General features: G+C 39.7%; 1 protein-coding gene across 1 annotated transcript in view; it reads right to left on the bottom strand.

Annotated features, from left to right (window-relative positions):
- The window catches only part of TRPM3 (transient receptor potential cation channel subfamily M member 3), a 276,125-nt gene that overhangs the window by 55,346 nt on the left and 200,389 nt on the right, over positions 1–20,390 (bottom strand). The window contains exons 9-11 of the mRNA XM_074166020.1: positions 11,813–11,885; positions 3,430–3,530; positions 1,522–1,656 (exon numbers count right to left, since the gene is read on the bottom strand). Of these exons, the coding sequence (XP_074022121.1) occupies positions 1,522–1,656; positions 3,430–3,530; positions 11,813–11,885 (309 nt within the window). The remainder of the gene's footprint in view (positions 1–1,521; positions 1,657–3,429; positions 3,531–11,812; positions 11,886–20,390) is intronic.

Raw genomic sequence — 20,390 nt, 5'->3', positions numbered from 1 at the left:
ATCCTCCTGCATGTTGACTTCAGAAATGGTTAAAAATTTCTAAGGCTTAACATTTTCCCCCAGAAGCTAGGTAAACTCTCTCTTGACATAAAATAGATTCCTTTGTCGATGAATTTTATTCTTTATTGTATTTTTACAAATTTGCCATTGCAGAAGTCAGGTTCACTGGTTTGTAGCTTCCCATGCCACTCTCAGGACTCATGTTGAAATTTGGTATTTTTTATGCTAAGGCTATTATGAATGCATTAAGTCAAATGTCATAATTGGTAGTTTAGACATTTCACAGGTTGGGTCTTTTGGAACTCTTGCATAAATAATTTAGGGCGATTTCTATAGCTCACAATAAATTTGTTCAAAAAGGCCTTCTTTTAGCTCTAGAACTGAAGACTTCCCTCAAACTTATTCCCTGTACAAACTGGCTTTGGTACAAGAACTACAATGCTTATCTCTGTAGCAAGAAAGCACATAGGCTTTCTGTTTGTAATACGTAGATGCTAGTTGATAGGCAAAGTTTAGGCCAATCAAAGATCAGATGGGAATCTGTCTCAAGGGTGGCACAGATACCTGTTCCTCTATATTTTGCACAAATTAATGAGTTCTTTTCATATTTGATATTTTTGAAAGACTGTCTTCTGGTCACCATTAGTGTGAAACATCTCTGGATAACAGCCCAGTGTGGCAGCTTATGATGGCAGGGCTTTGAAAAGTACTGGCAGAAAAAAGCTTTTGAAAAGGGCTATGCACTATATCACATCTCTCTCCAACAGACAGAATTAACAATCCTAAGAACTAGACAATGCTTTAAGATTTTTTCCATACCACTTAAGCAATTTGAACTTACTGGATTCTCTCAGTAGGCAATAATGATGTGAATGTGTTTTGCAGTTGAGAAAACAGAAGCAATTTGAACCTTTGCAGTTTTATGTTCATTTTAAGGGCAAATATATAAAACTTGCAAACAGGCTTTTAAAAGTCAAAACTATCATTTTTTGGAACATTCAGTAAGGATACAGGGAAGTCCTTCACTGTAACAGACCTTCTGAAGTCATGAGATTTCAACCTTAAATTCAGAATATTATCCCAAGAAGTTGGCTTCTATTTATTTTCTAGTGGCTGAGTTTGGTTAACAGTTGCAAGATTTTTCTGAAACCATAAGGGCGTATACTGTCAGGTGTCACATATCACCACCCTACTGGTCCTAACTTGCCAGTTACTGTCTTCCAGCCAGTGCCATCTGCCTAATCTTAGGTCTATTATGTTGGAATTGCAGTGACCAGAAATCAGCTGGTACTATGTGTGCCTTAATCCATGCGTTACAAAACCCATGCAGCAGATTAAGTGGGCAAGACAAACAGTGTTCCATTGTAGGAGAGACAAAGCTAAGAGACAATGTGGACTCCTAACAAGGAAAATTTCTGCAGCAGGTGTTGGCTGCCTTGTGCATCATCATGTTGTTGTAACATGAATGGGAGCTAGAACAATGAATACAGATATAGAAAATTTGCCTTAAGTTGGCCCTACCGTGTTGTACAATTCCTCTAGCCGGGAGATGGTGAGAAAACGATGCATGCTTACTCCATTTTCTATGAGTAATTTCACAAAATCCACTCTGTCCAACACCAGTGCATCCAGCATTGCTTGCTCAAGGGAGCCCACCTGCAAAGCAAGCGATTAATTCAGGCCGTTCCTGGGCATCACAGGCTGTATCCCTCTGGTCCAGTCACCCTGGCACAAGCAGGGAATCCTGACAAAATTCTGAGGGTTGCTCTGCTAAGCTTAAAACAGTTTTAGTCTATATTGGTTTCTCTGGTTCAGGGCAGCATTTCAAAAATGAGTGTAAGAGTGTTAAGATAAACATACTCTAGGAAATCCAGCTTAAGGCCAAGGAACTGGAACCCGGGAAACTGGTGACCACACCTCCACACTATTCAACACCTCATTATTATCTTTATTTCTTGTTTTCCTGACAAAGATTTTATTTATATTGGGTATATTTGTTTTGTGCACACACTCACTTTAATTATGTCTTTACTAGCTTTTTCCTCTGTGTGGAAACTCAGGGAAACTTTGACACCCAGGAAGCAGAAATAGCTTCATAATTAGCATTTCTTTGAAGGGCCAAATGCAAGAGGTGTTCTTATGCAAAACCTCTCTTTTTCTATCTCTTTCAGGTTGGGGGCATAGTTAGAAGGATGAGGAATTATCTCATAGTTCCAGCTTTTAGCTTGCAAAATGATTGCAGCTTGCAGCATTTATGCAAATTTTTGCTATGATGTGGAGATGAAGCAACAACGATAAGAACAGTTTAGTACCATTGAAATTGCTCCTCTGTTTTGAAGCATACTTATGCCCAATATTGAAGACAAGATAAATAGTCCTGTTCATTCCATAAATGAAAAGGCAAGGATTTTTGAAACTTGCTTTATGGGGCAGCAAGCTCCAGAACTGCATTTATAGCAAGGATATTTAAACAGAAGCTTTTCCTTTTGTTATAATTTTTCCATGGGGAGTTGTAAATGCTCATGTGATGGTGGCATATGAAATTTTCATGGTGACAAAACAAAAGTCACAGTAATGAATATTGTGATCCAATTAAACCTTCCAAATGAAGATATGGTGGACTTTAAGGAGCTATAGGTATGGAAATAGTCCTTCTGTCTTTTACTGGGTGACTTCTACCACTGTAAAAACTGCAACACAAGTTGGGAGTTGACTACTCCTCCACTGCCCCACACAGTGTTCAATAACCCCTCTGTTTACAGCCCTCCCACTCCTGCAGAGAAGTACTGCCCAGGAGAGCAGTGTTGGCCAGGGAGCCTGTCCCCACAGCTAGCAGCTGGAGCGTAGGATGGGGCAGACAAGAAGTGGGCAGATTGATGCACAGCAGCACTGGGCATGGGAGTAACACCAGCTCAGGTCTGCAGCCACAGCACTTCTGTGGTGACATTGCTGATCAGCTCTCGTGGTCCACTTGATGACCTCCAACATTTGTCCAGCGTATTTTTGATCTCTATCATCAAATTCAGTATTTGTATACAAAAGCCTATTACTTGAAGACCAAAAAGTTTTGCCTTTCCTTTAATTTATAGCCTAACGTTGTAACATGGCTATAAACAGACACTTGTTTTTCCCAGCTTGCAGAATCGTTGCTTGATAGTATAGATGTGTTGCTTTCCCTTTCTTTAGAGGTGTGGTCTCTCAGTGTTAAGGCATCGCTAGATGTCACCATTTCCTTGAACAAGCCAACATATTAACATCTTTGTAACCGTGCCTGTCTTCAGTAGCTGTGAATAGGAACTTTGTGTTTGGCTGGAAGCATGACTCAGTATATTTTAAACTGTGTTAAAACCACTGCTGCCAACAGAACGGCTTTAATGTTGTGTAGGGTTTAAAGTGTTTTCAGTAGAAGATGCTGTATATATACTGTACCGGCCACTGTTGCCCATAAATAAAGATCTGACTGCGGGCGATGTCTACTCTGTTCCAGGCTAATGCTAGGCTCAGCTGGTCTGGAGCAGATGCGTTAGCTCCTGTGTATACAGGCAGGGATGCAGGGAGGAAAGGAGAAGAAAAAAGAAACAAGACATACATTAGACTCAGTTAACAGACCACCACTGTTATTTCTTTGTCAAAAATCTCACAGATGTCCATGTCATTTCTGCAAATGATCTCACACATTAAAAAACCCAGACCTTCCATTATCCCTGTAACAAAGTACTGGTTCTCAAATCTGAATCTATGGTTTTCAGATTTTCTCATAAACATTAATTGTTTCCACACATCCCCTGTGAAAATTACAGCAGGTACACATGATATAGGCAGACACAACTTGTGGTGAAGTGAACTGGTTTTCCTCCTCTCGGATGGGAAGCAAGAGAAGAAGCCAGGAGGGATACTGATTCAGCTGTAGGAATACAGACACACACACACGTATGCACACTGTATGGACATGAGTGCACACATACATACACGTATGTCTAGCAATTACAAACAGGTTCAGCTCACACAGAGCCCACAAATTTCCACAGTTGTGCATTTTATGCACATATTTTATGCATTCCCACCTGATAAGGTGGGGATCCTGTACGAGCGTAGGAATGTCTCCTCTTTCTATTTGTACTGAGGGGCAAATTTCCCTTCACACATGCAATATTCATGTAAGCATGATATAAATCTGGTGTCAAGGTATACCATATCTGAATTAAATTAGAAACAATGCAGATGATAAGATGGGTTTAGAGCTGTTTGGTTTTTTGAAGGGAGGGTATGTTTTTCCCTGTAGTTTTAATGGACGCTGTGGGACATTCCTGCCCTGCTGTGCTTTTTTAATATTTCGCTAAGGATTTAATGGTTATTAGCTGATTTGTAATAACAAAACAGTATTTGTGCTTCAGTGTCACAGGGAGAACTGGCCCGAATGAACTGATCAACCAAATAAATAAAGAGCCCTTCCACTTTTAACTGCATAGCTGCTTGCAGCGATGAGGTGATTGCATAAAGGCTCATTTTTTAAAGGCCTCATACCTTCACTTTTTTTTGGGTCTTTATTAGTTCTTATACTGATACCATGAAGTGAGGACAAACAAGAGCTTTTCATAACTTCAAAGCATTTCTGTCCCCATTTCAGTACTATTCAAAATCATCCACTGTTCCAGCAGAAAGTGGACTCTGAAACTGCAGGCACAGAAAACATAAAGCATAATGTGCTGGCTGCTGAAATTCTCTGTGAAGGATCAATTCAGCAGACCTTCAGGAAGCTTAGTCTACAGTTTAATTTCATAACTCTCAACTTTGCAGTCAGTTCACTGCCATGAAACTTTGCCAAGTACTTGACAACATCTACAACAATTATTTGGGAGATGGTGGACTGTAGATCATTCAGATCACTTTCATTTTATTACAGAAATGAGCTCTTATAAAAAGGTAGGTGATGCAGGAGCAAGATGGTAGAAAGAAATGAAGATGAGAAGAAAAAACATTGAAAACTGTAAAAGACCTTTGTGTCACTAAGAAGTAACAGGAACACCCCTTTGTGTAAGACACAGCTTCTCATTGCTATATACTACGACACAGGCAAAAGCTCTCACAAGTGACCTCATGGGGGATGTCAGTGACTTCTGAACCTTTCTGAGTTTCTTACACAAGCAACATGCAACATTCAAGAACAGAAAATATTTACCTTTGGGAAGGGAAAAAATGTCTCTAAGGTTTTGCTTATAAAACCAGAAAAAACTACACACCGTGGGCATGATAGTGTAAATTAACACAGAGAGCAAACAATGTTCTCCCCCTTTCTCAAGCAAACAACAGATCCTCTCAAAATGTCATTGGATCTCCTCCTTCTCATCCGTGTGCCTGCAGGAGAAGCAAAAGCTTTGGCAGGTGCTCAGGAAAGCTGTCTAGTGAGCAGTGGAGGAGGCACATGGATGAACTCCAAAACGCAGGGGCAGCGATGGCAGTTCTGCAGCCTGGCACTATTTTGCCCATGTGATGGGGGAGCTCCACCTCCTGGTTTTCCTAAACTGACTGCAGCCTACAGTCTGGGTAGCCAGGGATGCAGCCTGGTTTAGAAACTGTTTTGGATCAGGAGTGGATCCGATGAACATGGTGAAGGAATGGGCTACTTACACTGCCCTCAGTTCAGCCTAAACTCAAGCCAAATCATAGAGGGTCCAGGTGAACACTTTCTGACCCCTGAAGGGAGCCTTCCCCAGTTTGTGTGGAGTGACGTAGCATTCCTGGACCTTTTCGTGCTTTAGGAAGAACCTGGCCGCTGGATGAACACTGGGCGTTCTGGTGCATCTGATCATGGGAAAGAGCAACTGGCATGGGGCACCAAGTGGTGGTTGCATCTCTAGAAAGGCCCCCAACACCAGCAGTTAATCAGAATTGTTTTCTTTGAGCGTGCTTATTGCTCCAAATACTGAGCAGAGGGGAAAGCAAGCCATGGTCCAGCCTCTGTCCTTCCCACTGGCCTCCATGGTGTTAAAGGCTACCAGCAATGGACCAGTTTTCCTGTGGGTGCATGTGCAGCCTCAGAGATGATGCTCTTCTCAGGGCTTGTTACTGTAAGGGTTCATTTCATTGTCTCACAGAACCCTGCAGACATATGGCAGTTGAAGGAAATGTATGGTTTCTCAAGAGGTTTTTGTACTCCAGGTCCAAACCAGTCATCAGCTAAGGCGTAGACTGGGCCTTACAGGTCTGCATGCTGGGGCTCTGATGCACATGGTGGGATGGATGCTCCCAGGGTGAGGTTTGTTGCTGGAAAGCCCTTGCACCCTTCTCCTCTTTCCTGTCTTCCCTACGTGGTCTTGAGGTGAATGTGGATCACACTGGCATTACATAAGAGGAAAAGGAAAAGAAAAGCTATAAAAGTTTGCACAGAGCAGCTTATTGGTTGCAGATGCTGTTTAATCAATTTTATTCCAGGATGGACTGACAACTTCTGACTCATGTGAAAAAGAAAGTATCCAGGCTACTTCAGGTGGAATGCTGTCCACTATTAAGAAGTAAAAATAATTCCACTAACGTAAGAAAATCTCCGTAGAACAAATGTGAGATGGGCTTTCTTAAAATACTATCTCCTTTCAATAATTTCCTTGATTGCATTCGGTGCCACAGAGCATGTGTTGGAGTCAGTAAAAAGAAGCCAAAAAATGTCCTCTCTGAGGATTCATCTTGCTCATAAGTGTCACTGCAATGTACCCAAATCAAAGCCAAAGGATATTTGGGAAATCAAAGAATAAGATAGAGTTAATAACCTACTGCTCTCATCAACTCAATACAGGGATCACAGTGGAACCACTTAGGCCCTTAACACTGTCAATGGTGAGAAACTGGCATTTCTGCTCCCTACATTTCTGTTTCATTGTGTCTCATGTCAAGATTATCTGCTTAGTTGCGTTGCATTATTGTAATTACTGTGGTATACTTACTGCTTTAAATAGTGTTTTAGGCAATATGACTGATGTCTATGTACTATTTCCTCACTATACTGGTGTCTGTCTGAGCATAAGATACATTTAAAAGAAAGTTTTAAGACTGATGTCTGCAGTGGGACTCTTCCTTCCTTTCATCTGCTGGAAGAAAAGTTGCATTTGGGATGCAATGCATTGATTTGGCAGTATTTTATTTCAGAATAGATATTGCTGGCTGTAGATAGACAATGCAAAGATGGTGCAAAGTTGAATGAACAAGAAGGAGACCTGGGTCTTTCAGGTTGGTTCCTGCAGGTGTAAACTTTATACTCTCAGGCGTCCATCCAGGAGTGCTTGGATATCTTGCATAGATTCCTCTGGTAAGGGTCAGGTGATCTATCCAGTATCTTGGCCCAAAAATGCAGCACTCCTTGATGATAAAGCCTGGGACCATAGACTTGGCTCTGTATCCTAGATGAGCTAGGGTACATGTACATTGTAGGGTACATTGTGCCCTTGCAGGATCCAAGATTACTCAAGATTTAGGCTACAGGCTTTTATATACTGGCTAAAGTTTACTGTGATGAGTGTGAATCTCTAAAGGATTCTCCTGGGATAGTCTATGATACTTAGTGCTCAGGAATCTGGAAAGCTGAAATGACACAAACCTGATCTATCTAGACCGAAATGATTGTTGGAGACTCATTTCTGTAGTGGTTCTAAGCATGCCGTTCCAACCTAGACAATGCTATGATCCTACGATTCTATGCCAGTGTCCTCTTTGAATCATCGTTCAAAGAAAAGAATTAGATTAGGGAAAATAGCAATCCAAATTAACTTTCTGCTCGGCATCTCAGCAGGTTTTATGTTGTCTTCTGTTTCAGCAACTCGTCAGTGAAAAGGCTGTGTTTCCACTGCATTTGCTACAAGCATCATTTTGGCATTTAGCCAATCAATCGACGATAACAAAGTCGATAGCAACAACAACTCTAAAGGCAGTAACCAGGTATCTGGCAGAACTCTGAAAACCTTCAGTGTTAGTGATTTCAGGGCTGGCAGACCATCACACTGTCTTCCAGGACCATCTGATACTGCATGATGGCTGTTCAGTGGGCATGAATCATGACTTATTCACAGGCTGGAAAGTATGCAGAGGCATCAGACCTGCATTAGCCTAACATGGCTTATCTCAGAAGGTTACATGGCAGTAATATTACTATAGGCATATACCACACAGCACCTCTTTCCCAATGCTGACAATTGCACTGGGAAGGCTTCTGCAGCACCAGCTGAAATATGGCTGGTGCTGCCAGTATGCTCCAGACATTGCAACAGCTTCGTGAACTAGGATCTTTGATGCCACTTCAAAGCAATTATATTTTAGAACATCTCCATATGCTGTCTTTAACTTCCCTGTCATATGCCTTCTGCTCAATTAGCAGCTGCAAAAGGACAAAATCCATTACTGTTTGAGTTCCAACTGTTCAAGTTAAGATACAGTTAAACTGTATCAATAAATTTACTTGCTATAAATTTATGCAATTGGAAACTTACTTCCCACAGTCGCATGTCTCTTGAAATTTAAAAAAAAAAAAAAAAATTCACAAGCCATATGCTGTTGTGACATCCATGCAATGTAAATTGATAACCAGATTGGATGCCATTCCCTAGTTTATTGGAGATCACTTCCAAGAAAGATAGATCTGCTGACAAGATTAAACAAGTGACTCATGAAAACAAACAAGGAAACAATCTCTCATATTCAGTTCAGGGTTTGGGGCTTGTGGAATATCCCATCCAGGAGAGTTCCTGCATTGGCAGTGTGCCTGATGTGGGTTTAAAAAGAGACTAGCTCATTGCAAATTTTACACAGCAAACAGGAAATGATACTTCATGTTTCGCAGTCCTTGTCCTTCTCCTCTCCATGAACAAATCAGTCACACCAGAGTGGGGTTGGTAATTAGCTGGTATGCACCTTGAACACTGGCTGGCAAGGACTGCAAAATCTTCATCAGTGAGACTGAGAAAAAGTAACCAATAATCGTTCTCCAGTTTGATACTTTTCTCTGACCCCTTTTCACACAGTGTTGAAGAGGTGAAAGAGATTAAATCCTGAATCTAAACTTCAAGGAATTTCAAGGTCATTCGGACCCAGTCTTCAAATCCGCTTACTAGTAAATCCATAGACAAGTGGTTCAGCATTGCCACCTTAGATTTCTTGACTTGATGAAAACCCCAAGTATCTATCAGCCTGATGGGGTATATACACAGAAAGGCAGTATTCCTTTTGGGGTGGGCCAGAACCTTTGTATGAAGATGTGGTATCAATAAGGATGACTCACCTGAGACAAGAGATCTCATCTTTGCACACATTGATTAAAAAGTTATATGGACTTTCATTCCCTGTGATCAGAAAGCTCAGATTAACAAGAAGCATCTGATAAATCTAATCGTCATTGAGTACCTTCATAATCAGAAAGTGCTGATGAGCAGGAAAGATGAGGTTTAAGTTTTAGTTCCTCCAGCTCATGATAACCAAATCAACATTGTCAGGCAAGCATGAAAGGAGATGTCAAAATTACTTACACAGGTCCAGGCACCTTCTGAGCTAGCAGAGGTTCACTATGTCCTGTACTACTGTTATGAATAGAGAAGGTAATTTCATTTCACTTAGGAGATGACAGGACCAGTTAGGTTCTTGCAAAATGGATATTCCAGATCAGAGAGGACTACTCATGTAACCAGATTGCAACCATAGTACAGTTTCTCATGTAAATACTGGAAAAGAGCTTTTCAAACAGAAAACAATCCCTCCCAGGCCCATGTTTTATATTCGTCATCTTCCAAGAGGCAGCTTTCAAGGTGGTAAAAGACTCCAGGGATCTATGTTGGTATTCAGACCTTGAAAATATACCTAGAAAAAGTGGAATCACAACTTTAAGGCAATCTGTATCTTAGTAACAGAAATCAAGAGCTGTGGCTTCAGTGATTGTGTTAAGAACAAATGTGAAGAGAATACACTTTACACTAGGGATAATGAAGGATCCAGTTGTATTTATGATACAAATTAAAACATTTCCTAAGTATAGAAAATAGAAATCTGGTGATGGATGCAATTTTTATTCTTTGCTTTTAATTTCTTTTTGCTTTCTTTGCCTTGATTTATATTGTTTCTGTGTGATGATGTCCAAAATGCCTTAAGATTTAATTATGCAGATGGCTAAAACTTGTTACCTCAGGGTAGGAGCAAAGTAGTCATGTTACTTGAAGGACAAACAACTGGTATCTTGATTGAAATGAGCAAAAGAAGTGGAGAAAGCAATACCACACAAGCCTAAAGAAACAAAATCTAGTGGAGCAAAATAATTCCAGCTCGTTTCCTTTGCTGGTAGCTATCAGTTTGCAATCATACTTTTGAAGTGGCCAGTGCTTTTTTACTCCTCCTGTCCTCCTCCTTTTGTGTTAAAAGTTTGACGTAACATTTTTCAAATGGGATTAATAATCGTGTAAAAGGTACAATACTATTTTGCTTGGTTAGGTGAAAGTTACTCAAGCTTTCTACCTTTTCTCTTCATATAGTTTTGTGAGCCTGCCCAGGAAGAAACTGAAGAAAACTGAGCTCTGAAACAAGCAAGAAAAATTCCCGATAACTTCTGAATACCCATAAATCTATTAAATTTTTTTTTATGACTCAAATTCAGGTCTGCCACATGGCATTATGTAGCCTCTTATTCAGGTGTAGGGGTGGCAATAGCATGTTGACAACTGCTAAAGAGGCACAACTTTCCCCAGTCACCTTTAGAAGTACATTCTCTAGTGTTTCTCAGATTCCTCTTTAGAATTGTTTGATATGTCTTATTCTCTGTTTTTAAAATCAGCATGGCCTGTACTACATAGCACAAAACAGTCCAGATGGCAATAAGATGATCACAGCGATTGATACATGCAATGTGTGAAAATCACATTTAGGGAAATAGCATATAAATGGAGGGCTAGAACATCCCAGGTTCCTAGGAGAAATGGAGGCTAGAACCTCCCCTATTGTCCTAGGAGAATAATCCTTCATTGAGTAAGTAAATGTGCTTTAGAGCCTTTAAAATTTCACCTTTTCCTATATTTACAAGCAGATATTAAATTACCTGATAATATCATATCTTGAAGGTAGCCAAGCTAAGCGGTGTTTCTGCAAGACCAGGGTATCTAAACTGTAGCAACAGCAGATTTATTGTAAGGCAATCTTTTAAGAGTACATGTAACATGAAATGGCTTAGAAAGATTTAGCAACCTATGAAGTTTAAGATTAAACTCCAACAGCTGAGTTCCTAGCTCTGCCAGTGCAGGGTGGAAGGAATCCCACACAGACTTTCCTAGGATGGCTACAGATAACATTTTACTTTGACAATAGTGTCAGTTTTATCTAAAGAGAGACAACCTCCTTCTGGAGCTTCTACTAGCCACCAAGGCAATCTAAGTCTGAGAAGTTCTTTGGCTGTCTGCTTGTTGAGTAGTAATCTTCTCAGGTAATTGGTGGAGGGTCACCACTGATGTTTCTTGTGACGCATTAGCAATTGTGGATGGAGAATCAAAATTCAGAAAGGAAAAACAGTAGCTATTTAAACATTAAAGAAAGAGCTGGATTTGTATAAAGCAGTTAGAGCAAAAAGTATATTTCAGTTTCACAGTATAAATAAACAGTAGCTATTTAAACATTAAAGAAAGAGCTGGATTTGTATAAAGCAGTTAGAGCAAAAAGTATACCTCAATTTCACGGTGCAAATTTACCATCTCGATATGGTAGACATTGTCAATAAATGCAGGTTTCAGCACAGCAGAGACACAGAGTTAATCCATTTGGAATGATACTGACTCACTGTGGAGTGAAACTCCATTACCTTTTAGTAATGCTGTCAGGATAGCTAAATCAATATCCTGATGTCCTTCTGATCCCATGCGAAATACTGTGATCTGAAATGTTAAAAGATAATACCATTATTGAAAACAGGCTAATTTTTAAAAAAATAAATTAAATCAGGGCAGCATAATTTGGATCTCAAAATGTCCTGATGGCTACAAGATGATCTTACTTTATGTGTTTTATAAGAAGCTTATTAGATAGGATTAACACACAGTATTTTTTGTGAGATAAAATTTGCTAAAGAGAGGAATTGTATTAATGAGCTTGTGGGAGAAAAGTCTTCAGTGATACATGGTGAAATTAGAGATGAAAGAATGTTCTACTAGAGTAACATTAGATTTAGTGTTCCCAATACATTACTAGTAGGAGGAATTAGGTGTATTATAGGTTGTGGACCTAATTTATGGCATATAGCATTGAATAAAAATTTTCAACCAAAATCAGCAACCTACTCAACCTCATGATTTTATATAGCAGAAAGTTAGGTAAATAATCTAAGAATTAAGCTTCTGACAGGCTCTAAAAATTAAGCTTCTTTAGCCATGTGTGGTCAGTGACCTATCACTATAAGATATAAACTTTGAGGCAGTGAGGTGAGATACACAATTCATAAAGAAGAATGAATACAGCGGGGCTGTTCTTTCAAGCCAGTTTCACTCTTGGTTAAAACTGCCCAGGAACATATAGAAGTGTAGATCCCTTTGCTCCTTTTGTTGCCATGGCAATAGCTGCTCTTGGGCCTCTGCTTCCTGTGAAGCAACTGAGACTGCAGCTTTTTATTAGTGCTTTTGCTTTACTAATGAAACCTATGCCAACATTTTGATCTGAATATCTGTTTTATGTGGGGTTTTTTTATCTTTTGCCAGTACAGGCTGCCTCATTTTTTTTTTTTTTAATTAAGTGATACCTTTAATCAGGAATTGTGTAAACATATTTTGCACTCATATTCAGCCTCATATGTTGTCCCCACATTCCTAAATTCCTACTCATATAGCACCACTGAACTGCAGCAGCATCTGGGATAGGGGTCAGCAAACATATGGGCACAAAGAACAGTGTAGTGTGATGGGGAAGGGAGATATATAAAGTGGTCAAGGCTAAGACAACACCTTGGTGACAAGCTTCAGTTTGCCAGCTGAAATAGCTCTGTAGAGTGCATCCCAAGAAATCCAGTGTAGCCTTCCTCTAGCACTTATTTTACCCTCACTTGACCCTAAAACTCTAGATGCTTTAGATGTTCAAAGGGAGGTAAGAGGCTTTGGCATCAGAGACAGTAAGTAGTACAGCTAGATAAAATAATGGTAAATAATAGCTCAGTTATTCAGTTGATTTAGATGATGCCTAAAACAATTAATGTGAGAAAGCATTTGTGTTAGGTTAAAGTTAAAGCAGACTTTTCAAATAAGAATTAGTTTGACCCTTCAGTGTGTTCCGGAGACAGTAAGTGAGTGAATGTAGTGCTGCCACATAACAGTCTGATCATAACATCCTCACAACACTTTGCAGTTTCCTACACAAATTTTGCAGCAAGAGTCATCTGCGTAGCACTGAAGGGAAATGTGACAGCCTGGCAAGCAGATCAGCAAATGCTGGCAATGCCTTGTTTTCATCACTGTGCTTGGTGGCACCACTACACGGCAAATGACAAGGTGACCTAGGACTTGGCAGTGCTAGATTAATGGTTGGACTCAATGATCTTAAAGGTCTTTTCCAACGTAAACAATTCTATGATTTTATGATTCTAGAAGCAAAATGCCCTTCTTCTTTAAAGCCAAAGGTGAAGCAGTCTGCACATCAGGGACTGAAAATACTGAACTTAGTCCTGTCATCGTTTCTCATGGTTTTGGGAAGACTGATTCTTCTTTCCACTATTGCTCTAAAACTTGACCAGTGTTTTTGTCTGTTCACAAAGTGGAGGATTTAAAACAGGGCTGTCCTGTAATTGCAGTCACAACTTTGTCACACTGTTGATAAAGTCTTTGTTGATAAAATCATAGTCCTTATAGGCAGCATTCTTCAGTATAACTTGTATCTTTGACACGTGCTCGTTGCTTCTACTATTGGATGGCAGAGGTATTTGAGTATAGTGACATTTGCTTTCAAATGACTAACGGAAAATATTTCATCATGGCTCTGCAGAATGAATTTTGGAAGATGAGGCTTAAAGCTGTAGCATGCTGGCTGCTAAGCCACTTGTATCATCATCGCTTCTATTTACCTGGCAAAGCCAGATCATTATCAAACCACGTAGTTGCAGCTTTTGTTCACCTTCAGTAACTATTTATGATTCAGGGACAAGACAATGGGACTGGAGGAATAATGCTTCTCTATTTTGAGTCCCAGACTAGCAGCTTGTGAGGAGCCCTGAGAACCTTGAGCAGGCGTCTATTGCTTGTCCAATGCAGCTTTACGTTAGGCTGCTGTTGTGCTTGAATGATTCATTAATGAAGGCTGCACATTCCCCCTGCCTTTTCTCACAACTTTTGTTAGAAATGCATCCCCAAATGCTGCCCTTTTTTCTTTCCTGTCATGTCTAAATATGGATAAATAGAGAAAACAAACAAGCTTTGTGAAACACTGAGAGACAGAAAAACATAAAATTTGTTGTTGGATGAGATCCCAGTGCCTTGTCCTAAAAACTGTCTTAACCTTTCCAGAAAGAAAGAATGAATTTTGTTTCTGCATTTTGTGAGTACAGTTATGAGGAGACAGCAATTGTTCCTAAAACATGGATTTACTTCTTTACTTACAGAGTCTCTGTAGTTTTTCCAGCATCTGTTAATTTTTGTGGTCAGAGGCATGAGAAGATAGGGACACATCCTGAAGTATTTATGCAGACTTTACACTTAGAAATGTTCAATATCTCTAGGTCTCAAAAAAACCTATCCGTCTGTCTTGCTGGAGACCTGTACTGGTGATTTCCCCCAATTAAGAGAGAAGAATTTTATGTTTGTAATACACTCATCTAGTTTCAAGAGTCATTAATGTATCTGACATCTTGCTAATTGCCACTTACAGGTACTCTGGTGGGTAAATCACTGCAGAGAACTGAGAAACAACACATTGGTTAAAATAGTCCTAGAGCCCTGTTAGAATGGGCTACTGCACTAATGTATATGAAACTGCTGTGCTAAAGGAAAATATCTGGGTCAGTAAGCTCTATTCCCAGCTACCTCTTGCTCGATGAATGTCTGCCACTGAGATGCAAAAATAGGAGTAAATTAAAGACTTAGAAACCCACTTAATAACTGATTACTAAGGAAAAAAAAAAGCCTTTCTTCTTTAAATGAAGGAACAGCGCCCAGTGCCTAAGAGCCATTGAGCTCTAAAAAGGTCTGCTGTAGTCCTGTTTAAGCCTGTTGTTGAGTCCTAGCCTCTGCATAACTTTATGAACAAATAAAAGGAAAAACAAGCTAGTAAGGTGTGTATATGAAAACCAGGACATTAATTACAAAAAATAGATCCCAAGAAGTGGGAGTTAAAAAGTAATACCTAAGACTTCCTTACGCTGCCAAAAGAAAGCAAAGGGTAAAAGTTGCAGTATCAGTCAGACTACCACTAGCCATTCTTTTGTGTTGCTGTGAAAAACTGAAGACAAGTTTAACCTCAGAGATTTTCTTTATGCTGATCTGATTCAAACTGTTTCTATTTTTCTAAGCATAATGAAATTGTATTAGAGAGAAAAACTACCATTTACCCTACTCAGCTATTTCTTTTGCGACAAAAACCAATTTACTTTCAAAGAAGAAAGAAATCCAAAAATCAAGTACTCTTTTTTTCTTCCAGGGATTTGGGTCACATTATTGCTTCCATGTAGCTGGTAGTTTCCACTGTTGATGTTAAGCTCAATTATTTTAAAAGAACAGGTTTTTTTCTGTTTGTCCTCCACCACCTTGGGTATTTTGGGGTTGGTGGTTTTTTGATTTCCTCCCTTCTGGTGGTTTTTTGATTTCCTCCCTTCTTTCCTCAATGTTCACCCTATGTGTTGGCTTGAAAAGACTTTTTCAGGTAATTGCCTGAGGCATCTCAGTAAACAGCTATGACTTCCAACAACAAGCTTTTTTTAAAATATATTTTTCTTCTCTTCTTTATAAATATAGTAGAAGCTGTTGTTAACATCCCTTACAAATACAAAGCTGTATGGCACAGCACCGAAGAAAGAGTTAAATATTCAGATGAAAACACACCTGAAACAGACAAGCAAAAATGACTCTGAGCTCCCAATAAAGGTTGCACCAACAAGGTGCAAAAACACTATTAATAGGCATCCAGATTCTTGCCAAATGTAACTCTAATGTGTGGATTTCTTTTGGTATGCCCATAGTGATCTCCTTGCAAAGTACAGTAGATAACAGCTATTTCCAATTCTGGGGGCAGCTGGGCAAGGACCGTCAGCTCTGCTAGGCTCCCCTCAGGAGGAGGTGGTTGGGACGGACCAGCCAAACCCTTCTGTCCCGAGACTACATCTCATTTGCCTCCACAAAACCTGCCTGAATGAAATGGATGAGATTTGCCCTTAAAAGCAGGATATGCCCCACCTGCCCCGCCCACCCCCTCCCACCCCTCCCCCCCCCCCCCCCCCCCAAAAAAAAATAAATCCAGAAAGGTCTTTCCTCTACCTCACTGCAGATTTTACTGAAATATTTTAATTTGAACAGGATCAACTTCCAGGAAAAAAACATAGCTGTGTCCTAATTCTTCCCGGGAAAATGTGCTAGGAAATTACTGAGCCAAAACAGACCTTCTCTGCAAGAACAATGATTGCAGCACATGGTGATACTTGCCAGCAATAATTATAGTCCAGCAGGGTAGAAAACTAATTTTCAGGCAGGGCAGGTAGAAAGCAAGTAAAAAACAAGAGATGGATTAAAAAAGCATCAGGATAGAAAGCAAGGTGTTGGGGGTGGTGGGGAGTAAGGGGAAGAGATTGTCTGACCTTAGACTCTATCAAAAAGCGCACATTTTAAACGAGCTCTGCTTTCTGTTTAGCACCAGCTCCATTCTCGTTTGACAGGTTACTTTTTCTTTCCCTTTCCCTTTCCTCTATGTAGTTTCTGGATCAGCAGGGTCAGTTTAACATGATATGATGCATTCTGTTTTCATGCCTTCACACTGATACTGCATTGTACTTCTATAGGCAAAGTCAGGTAATACTGTCTTACCCGAGAGCAGTGAATACCAAACAGACTTTCAGAAATTATTCACACCCTGAGAGACACAGATATTACACTGCTACCTAGGATTTCCCAAGTTCTGTATGCATGTAAATGCAAGGTTACCTTAGAAATACAAATCACAGCTATCCATATGCAGATGTGTACATGTGGTCTCCTTGATGGCAGCTGCCAAACCAAAAGACCAGCTAAGAAGAGGATATGTCAAATAGATGCTGAGGAAGGAAGATGTGGTCAAACAGAAAGTCAGTGAAGTCACTGGTGAGACAACCCATGAAGTGGCAGGAGCGCTAAGATACTTAGGAGGACAAGGAACAGGTTGTAACAGGTTCTAATCGCAAAATTTCTGAATTCTTACAACTGGCCCAATTCCTCAATAACTGTTCACATTTCTGACCCTGACTAATCTGGCTGAAGCAGACCTATTGTGTGTGGAGAAGGCAGGACTCCTGCAGAAGACAGGCCAGAAACAGTTCTAGTTCCCTGATAAGCAAATCATATAGATTATAGGAAATTCCTTGACACAAAATTTTGTTTGTTTTGCTTTATAGACTCCTCTCTAGGCCAGCATAGCTCTGTCACAGTTTGCTGTATTCAGGCCTGGCTGGATATATAAATGATAAACCTTCATCACTATGAGCTGCTATACTGCAAACAGGTTTGTACGCTACACAGACAAGCTTGATTTTACCCCTGGAATGAGAAGCAAGAGCAATAGGTAGAGTCAGCAGCCACAGTTATCATTAAATAATTGCCAGATCATAGGATGGGAATTAATGTAAAACCCCTGTTTATTAACAGTTTAAAACAGCATTTGGTGAAATTAATCATAGGACATAAAGATTATTCCCAACTACCAGCATATTCAGTTCCTCTTTTAATGCCTTTTCTATCCAAAAAGTGAATCCTTCCCTCCTGCCACACTACTTCTTTTCCTAGGACTTACTCTGGCAACTCCACAGAGGTGGAAGAGCTTCTTCTGTTCAAGCCCAGTATAAGGGCCCAGGACTGAATTTGAATAGCTATGCAGCATCAGGCTGTACTTAGCATTTCTAAAATATTCTATTACATGGGATCATTTCTTTTTTGACAGTATGGTTAACCACAATCACTTCAGAGTGAGAAGAGTGAGCTGAGATTTTTAGTTTGTATTTGTTTGGAGGGAGAGGAAGCACCACCAAATCAGCAGGGACAATGCAGTGCACACCTGCACCGAAAGGCATTTTACCTTCTGTCATGAAAGAGATGAGAGATGAAGAAGAAATATCATTCTGTACACCTCAGATTGACAGTGCCTGCTGACAAGGCAATGGATAGGTGAAGACAGAGGAAAAAAAACGGGTAGCAGTGATGAGAGCAGAGAAAGCATCCAAGAGTGCTCTCTTTACATACTGTATTCATAGCATTTTACTAATGCTGCAAATTTTTCATGCTTTCAGAGGTAAAGTGGTTTCTCCCTGTCATTTCACTATGACATCAGGAGAAAATATACAGTGATTTAAAATTCACTGAAAGTGGTTTTTTTCCTGCAATGTCCAGAAAATTTTTGAATGTCTTTAAATCTCACTTCTGACAAACACACAAATGGTTTGTATGCATCTCAGTTACATAAGTAAAAAAACCAAATCTCTCTTTGCTACAAAAAGGCAGATGCAATTGCAAATACAATCTGAAACTCCCCTCTTTGAGAACATCAGTTGGTTCAGCAAAACAGGCAATTCCTTCCAATGTACATGTTGACATTTATAATCTAACTAGGCCTACCTGAATACTTCAGAGGAAAATTACCCTGAAAAGAAAAATGAGAGTTTGATAAAACAAAACATTAAAGGACATCAGTTATGCAGTCTCAAAATGGTTCAGATAAAGAGGGTAAAGCATTTGTTTTTTTCTTGCAATGAATAATCCTGTTTAACTCAAGGAAAAAGCTGCTTGATGCGGAGGCATAACAAAGATCAAAGTGAGCAGGTGAGTCAATGGATAATACTCCAGAAGAAAGGGGATGGCCAAATAAGTGGAAATGCAGGAGTAAAAATATTAGAGAGAATTATGTTCAGGGAGAAGCTAAATTAAGTAGTCTCCTATTCTGAGGAGTAAGAAAGAGAATTCCAAATAAGGAAATACGAGGGGGCAGATATGAGAGAGAAGTTTGAATGTTGGTTGTAAAGTTTTAAAATTTTACATCTCGTTCTGCTTTGTGGCAGCACAGCAACACCTCACATTTTCCATTGATCCAATAATTTGCCATAGACTCATTGTAAGAAACAGGAAACAAACAAAAAAATTCCGTGCTTATAAGAAAGGCGGCAGTTCTGCAACTGAGGAGCCATCTAGGTGCACAGAAAATAATTTGACAGAAATTACTGTAAATGTTTGGCTTCCTGTGATTGGTAGCTTTTGTTAAAGACTGAGACAGCGGTGTCTCCCCCTTAATGACCAGAGAGAAAAGGTTATGGAAATCTCTGGGACTGGTCTTTCCCATGTAAAAAACTTTGTATTTTATAATGTGCAAGTACTTTTTAAACCTTACAGCAGTGTCAACCTTTTGGAATGGAATATGCATATTTTCCAGTGGAATAAATGACCAAAAAAAAGTTTTGGCAGTGAAAACATTGAAACCAATTCTTTTCCCTTATACAACAACTTTCATGCTGTTCCACTAGGCCATTTATCACTCTATTCAGGCAGTGAAATACCAGTCCCTGATGTTAAAGTTGAAGAAACATGAGTAAATATAAATTTTAAGTCAAATAGCATATAAGCAGGGGAATAGAATTTAGATGTTGTCATTTAAGTCACTGGGCTGTGTACATCAACAGACTGTGATGATAAGTACAGATGTACTTCTGTGTAGACTTGCAGTGTTGGAACTGGTTAAGAACAGCCATGAAGAGAGAAATAGTTTTGGGTGATGAGATAAGCATTCTCATTCAAATGTTGGTGTAATCTGAGCTCTTCCATCACCCTGATTCAGGAAAGAAATGTGGAGTAAATGTGATGTAGTTCACTTCCTCCGTCTCTGCTACAGTAGACATGGTTCTTGTAGGTATTGACAAGACGCTACCTTTATTGATTTTCTTCTGAAAACATAAAGTGACTTACATAGGTAGGAAGGGACATGAATAGTACAGTGAATAAAATAATGAAGTTTGATCACCAGGAAGGCTCTGACATCTGAGTCCCATGTAATAGAAGTTAAGACCAATTTAAACCTAGTATACAGGAGTATATTAACCTCACTGGTCCCAAAGTAGCTATTGTCCCCAAACGTTGATCCATTGATGATATAAGAATCATACTTGTGTTCCAGTATGTTCCCCACTGAGCAGAAGCCTGATGCTTCTAAAGGAGATGTTAGCTGCTGTGTAACTCCATCAAATG

The sequence above is a fragment of the Numenius arquata genome, chromosome Z, assembly GCF_964106895.1.
Source record: "Numenius arquata chromosome Z, bNumArq3.hap1.1, whole genome shotgun sequence".
NCBI lineage: Eukaryota > Metazoa > Chordata > Aves > Charadriiformes > Scolopacidae > Numenius > Numenius arquata.
Note: the sequence above shows the minus strand (reverse complement) of the source record. Positions and strands in the feature narration are given on the sequence as shown.